Below are 5,766 nucleotides of genomic sequence, written 5' to 3' on the forward strand. Positions count from 1 at the left end.
CTGGGGACAGTAACGAGGAGGGTGGGGTCCTGGAGCTGCTTGGAGATTCCAGGAGAAAGTGGTCCAGGAGCCACAGTCCCATTCCCCAGGGCCGCCAGGCTCCTCCAGTGCCCAGTGGTTAGTAAGAAACTGCCGCCTGCCAGTTGGGGACACAGACCTATATGGCCTCCCTCCCCACCAGCGGAGGGGACAGGGCAGAAGGGCGAGCCTGGCTGGGAACAGCCTCTGGCAGAAGCCGTCATACCCACGCACTCTGGAGAAGGGCTCGCTGGCCTCAGCTTGCCTATCTGTAATATGGGAGCGAGCATAAGAGCAGTTCTAACAGTGCACGCGTTAAATAAGAAGCAAATTAATTAACAGTGTTTAGAACACGCTTGGCACCTGGCCGGCTCCACAGAAGTCCAGAAACGTTAGCCTTTCGTGTTGTCCCTGTTAGTGGGGGGGGGGGGTGCCACCCCCAAATCCTCTCCCCAGGCAGACGGCACGGCCCCTGCAGGGAACCAGGGTGGAGAAGGCCGTGCAGCTGCTGCGACACCAGGCTCGCCCACAGGGCGCAGAGGGTGTCCGTGGCCCTGGGCCCAGGCCCCAGCCAAGGCCAGGAAGGTGGCTCTCAGGGGGCCCGAGAGCACCAAGGAGGGAGTCCCTGATGTGCTCCCCGACGTGTCCCTTCCCGCCGTGTGACTCGGGAGAGGTCCTTTCCCTCAGAGCCTCGCTTTGCCTGCCAGGCGGAGGTGACACGGCTCACCTCTCAGGGCTGCCGGACCCAGTCACCTAGGCGCTAGCTCCTCGCAAACTGTAGAGCGCGGTGAGCGACCCCAGGTCTTCTCACTGTCCTGGCAGGTGGGTGCAGGCCGCTCTTTCGGTCACTCTGCCCACATCAGAGGTCGTATTCTGGCCTCCATCACATTTTGTCAGCTACTGAAGATTTGGGGGGACGAGTGTGAAGTCGTTGCCCACTTTCCCAAATCAGAGAATGCAAATGTGGAAATCCGCCGCCTCTGGGAGAATTCTGGAGGCAGTGACCCTACTTCCCCCCCGCCCCCCGCCCCGGGGTCATGTGACCACCCACTCACTTTTGTACATGTATGAGCCCCGGGTCTCCCTGGGGCGGGCCAGCGGCATGTCCAGGCAAAGCCCCGGCACCAGTTAGCCCTGGGTTTAAAAGCCAACTGTGTGACACTGGGCCCTCTAGGCTCCAGTTTACCCGTCTGTGAAGTGGGATCATACCTGACAGCTTTCTGCATGGGGCAGCGTGAGCAGGACACAGGAGGTGGCCAGGGCAGAGCTAACGGCCCCCCCATTCCTCACACACTCGTGCGGATGCTGCCTTGGGGCCCTCAGGACGGCAGGGTGTGGACGTGGGCGAGCCCGGGGGCCCCCCGTTCGCGGGGTTTGGGGGATGTGGAGACAGTGAGTCTGGACCCTTCCTCAGGGTCTGCAGCTGCAAGAACGGGGTCTACGTCGCTGCGGGTAATGTGGGCCTGCGGCCAGCAGGGGGCGCCGGTGCTCCAGAGACAGCAAGCTAACAAGCCCTTTCTCCAAACCTCCTTACTCCGGGGCCCAATTCTGCACGAGCCCACCTGTTCGAGCCGAGCCCTGGGAGCAGGCAGTGAGCTCTGGTCCTTTCCCGGCATCTCGTTTTGCTCCAGCCTGTGCTTCACGGCCGTCACCTCACTGTGTGCCCCCAGCAACCCTACGGGGTGGAGACTGCTATTCCCATTTTACAGCTGAGAGAGCCAGGAATGGGCCCCTGGTCCCCAGCTAGGAAGCACCTTGCCAGGGCCGGGTGATGGCTCCAAAGTCCACCAGCTGCACAGACCTGAGGGCCGGACTGGGGTGGGGACTGTGGCTGTCACAAAATTGCCAGCCAGGGCTTGCGCCCCACCCCCCACCCCAGGGGTGAGACGGGGAGGCCTCACAGAAGATGGACGATAAGCTGTGGGTATTGTCACTGCCCACTGGTGAGACGGGGAGACTGGGCTGCAGCTCAGACAGGGGAGTGACCGGGCTGGGGGAGGGGACTGTTTGGAACGGAGCAGGTGTGAGGAGGGGAGAAGGAACAGGGGAGCGGCATCCTGATGGGCCTCAGCGAGGACCTTGGACTTGACCCAGAGGGCCGCAGGACAACACCCCGTAGCTGGGAAGTGGCTGCGTGACACCCAGGGCTCACTGAGTGGCCCTTCCTCTCCCCTGCCCCCAGGCCAGCTGCCGGCTCCGAGCCCCCCACCAGCCACAGCCATGAACAACAGGAGAAACGACCACCTTGGCTCTGGCGGTTCAGAGCCCCTCCCGGTCGTCATCATCGGTGAGTGCTGCCCCGGGCAGAGGGTGGGGACGCCCTGAGTCCCTAGACTGCAAGGCCAGGAGCCAGGCAGACGCAGGCCTGGCCTTTCTTTGCCACTGTTGATTTAAAATTAGCCACTGAGCACTCACTGTGTGCCTGGTGCGGTGCCTGGCAGTTTATACAACGTCCCCCNGCCCACACAGTCCCTGCGCCTGTCCCTGGAGCATGTGACGCCTGCCTCGGGTCTGCGCGGTGGGAGACAGGCGTCCCCTCCCCGCCGCGAGCAGAGACCTGAAATGGCCATTTCTGTAAATCAAAAACGGCCGAGCGTCAGCGATTTAATACGGTTTGTCCTAATGGCATTTCGCAGAAGAGCAGTATTCTCACCGGCACAACGTAAGGAGGGGGGGGAGAGCCAGATAAGAAACGACGTCACGAGGTTAAATGCCCAAGAAGTGCCACACGCGTGCAGTGTGATTCATTCAGGCTCAGGGACCAGAGGCCCCGCAGGGGGCTTAGCACCCCTCCTCAGCCCCCTGCTCTCACCCCTGCGGAGCGCGGAGTAATCTGTGTGCTCTAATATATGACCCGTCTATCTGACAACCCACACTGTGAGCCCTGGGATAACAGGACTAGCTCTTAGTGATCTCAGAAGCTCTGTCACGTGGCTGTGTGACCGCCAGCAGGTTACTTGACCTCTCTGAGCGTCGGCTTCCTCCAGTGTGAAAGGGGGAGAAGGGCAGCGTGCACTCACGAATGTTACGGGGAAAGACCGGTGGGAGAATTCACGCACTTCAGGGCCTCGTGTGGGGCCTGGTCCGGCCGGAGCACCTGTCAGTTTCTTCTTATTCGGTTATTAAAATCCCTTGACACGTCGTAAGAAACGTCAGTGATTGCTGTTAAAGCAGCACAGCGCCCGGCGCGTCGTAGGCTCTCAGCGGCCATTCACCGCTCTGTTACTGACCATCGCGGTGCTCGGTGCCCGGCACACGCTCCCGGACGAATAAACGTTTTGTTTTTATGAATGAAGAGCAAATCAGTTGAACGGGTCAGGTCAGGGGCGAAGCCCTGGGAACCTCTGACCCCACCCTCTCTCCTCAGGCAACGGTCCGTCGGGCATCTGCCTGTCGTACCTGCTGTCTGGCTACACCCCCTACGTGAAGCCAGATGCCGTCCACCCGCACCCGCTGCTCCAGAGGAAGCTGGCCGAGGCGCCGGGGGTCTCCATCCTGGACCAGGTGGGCCGGAGCTCTGGGGATGGGGCGGGGGGAGCTGGCGGGAAGAAAAACCCGCGTTCGTGAGACACAAGACCAAACGAGGACCGTGAGCGGCCGCGGAGGCAGGGGCGTGAGAGGAACCAGGGCCGTGCTGCGAGAGCTATAGACACGGCACCCGCTTACCTCACGTCCCCTAGGCCAGTGGGTGTAAACGGGGGCGCCCTCCCGCTCTCCAGGGCGCCCTCGGCGATCCCCGGGGACGGCGTCGATTGCCACAACTGGAGTCACCGTTAAGCAGCTCACCTACCCTCGGTCCACACCCCTTGCCTTCCAGAAGGCCGCCCACTGTCCACCTAGTTTCCCCTCCTCCTAGCCCCTCCCGCTCAAGCTGCTGGACGAGGAAGTAAGCTGGCGTCTGGTCTAGACCGGCATCTTCCAGAATGCCTTGCGCAGGACACTAGCTCCTCAGAGAAGATGTCCCTACTCCAGTCAGTCTGAGAGATGCCGGGTTTGGCAAAGCTATGGGCAAATCCAGCCGCGGGACTTGTCAGAGCCTTTAACATGCCGCCGTGCGTTATCTGCTTCTGAGAGGCAGCCTTTTCCGAGTTTGCCTGACCACCCTGATATTAGGGTGGGAACGCAGAACCTGGCAGCCTTGTTCCGGTCGCCCCTCTGACCTGCGCCCCACCTCCAGGACCTGGATTACCTGTCCGAAGGCCTCGAAGGCCGGTGCCAAAGCCCCGTGGCCCTGCTGTTTGATGCCCTCCTGCGCCCAGACACAGACTTCGGGGGAAACATGGAGTCCGTTCTCACCTGGAAGCACCAGAAGGAACGAGCCATCGCCCACGTGGTCCTCGGCCGGAACCTGCCTGGGGGGGCCTGGCATGTGAGTGGGGCCGGGAGAGGCTGAGAGGGAGTCTGGGCCGATCCTGCCTGGGGCCGCGGAGAGAGTGCCTCCCAAAGATCAGGACTCCTCCATGTCCTGCCCTTTCCCTCCTCCCTTCCCCCCTGCCCTCCCACCGCCCCCCCCTTCCCTCTNGCCCTTCCCCCCGCCCCCCTGCCGGGCTGGGGGGAGAGGCCTGAACCGAAGCGCTTCTTTTGCACACAGTCCATCGAAGGCTCCATGGTGACCCTCAGCCAAGGCCAGTGGATGGGGCTCCCAGACCTGCAGGTCAAGGAGTGGATGCGCAGGAAGCGGAGGTGAGGCGGCTCCGGAAAGCCCCGGTGGCCAGGGGTGACGGGAGAGAAAGGGGCTCAGGGGCCCGCTGACGCTGCCTTCCTTCTGCTGCAGGGCGGGGGCGGGGGGGACACTGAGGCCCAGGTGGGGAGAGGAGCACACGGGGCTGGGCTCACCCCAGGACTCCCCTCCGGTGCCCACTGGGCCCGCACGTCCCTGACGCCTGGGCAGCATCCCAGCCCCTCCGGGAGGTGAGAGCTGGCCCTGCCCTGAGCCCCTGACCAGGCTACCCCCCAGCCCCACGCCCCTACGTGTCACTCGCCCATCGGCGGGGGGGGGGGGGGGGTGTCTCTCCATCTTGCTTCCTGCTCTGTCCTGACCGCACTGCACACTTCTCACCATCCTGGAGGAGTGGCTCGTTCATGGAACGAATGAATCCCAGCCCCTGGGGAGCCAGGCAGGAAGGTGCCCGGTGCTTCAGGGTCGGGGGGGGTCACCACGGGGGCGGTGACGCCCTGTTCCCTCCCCCCCCGGGGGGCCTCACGGGCCTCTGCCTCCCACCCAGCAACCCCGTCTCACAAAGACTGCGTCCCTGCAGATTTCGTAGGAAGATACCCAGGCTAGTGTAGCAACAGGAACTTACGTTGTGACCGTAGGCGTACCTTTTTATAGCCTGCGTGTCTTTTTTTTTTTTTATGTTTATTTATTTTGAAAGAGAGAGAGAGAGAGAGAGTACGAGTGGGGGAAGGGAAGAGAGAGAGGGAAAGAGAGAATCCCAAGCTGGAACTGCACAGTCAGCACAGAGCCTGACTCGGGGGCTCCCACCCACAAGCCCATGAGATCATGACCTCAGCTGAGATCAAGAGTCGGATGCCTAACCAGCTGAGCCCCCAGGCGCCCCTCCTCTGAATTCTACTTTCACACATAACGTTCTGGCATCAGGATTTCAGCCGGCGAGGACCGTGTTCAAAGCTATCCTTTTACATGGCCATGTAATATTCCGGATCCAGCACTTCTCCACTGAATATTCCTCCTCCCGGGGCCTTGAGCTGAGGCGGGGGGGGGGGGGGGGGGGGCCCCCCCGGGGG

General features: G+C 62.4%; 1 protein-coding gene across 1 annotated transcript in view; it reads left to right on the plus strand.

Annotated features, from left to right (window-relative positions):
* OSGIN1 (oxidative stress induced growth inhibitor 1) overlaps window positions 1-5,766 on the plus strand; it is a 29,482-nt gene that overhangs the window by 20,879 nt on the left and 2,837 nt on the right. Inside the window, 4 exon segments of the mRNA XM_077754067.1 lie at window positions 2,201-2,305; window positions 3,386-3,522; window positions 4,196-4,387; window positions 4,610-4,719. Of these exon segments, the coding sequence (XP_077610193.1) occupies window positions 2,201-2,305; window positions 3,386-3,522; window positions 4,196-4,387; window positions 4,610-4,719 (544 nt within the window).

This window comes from Crocuta crocuta, unplaced genomic scaffold (assembly GCF_008692635.1).
Source record: "Crocuta crocuta isolate KB4526 unplaced genomic scaffold, BGI_CrCroc_1.0 scaffold61, whole genome shotgun sequence".
Lineage (NCBI taxonomy): Eukaryota > Metazoa > Chordata > Mammalia > Carnivora > Hyaenidae > Crocuta > Crocuta crocuta.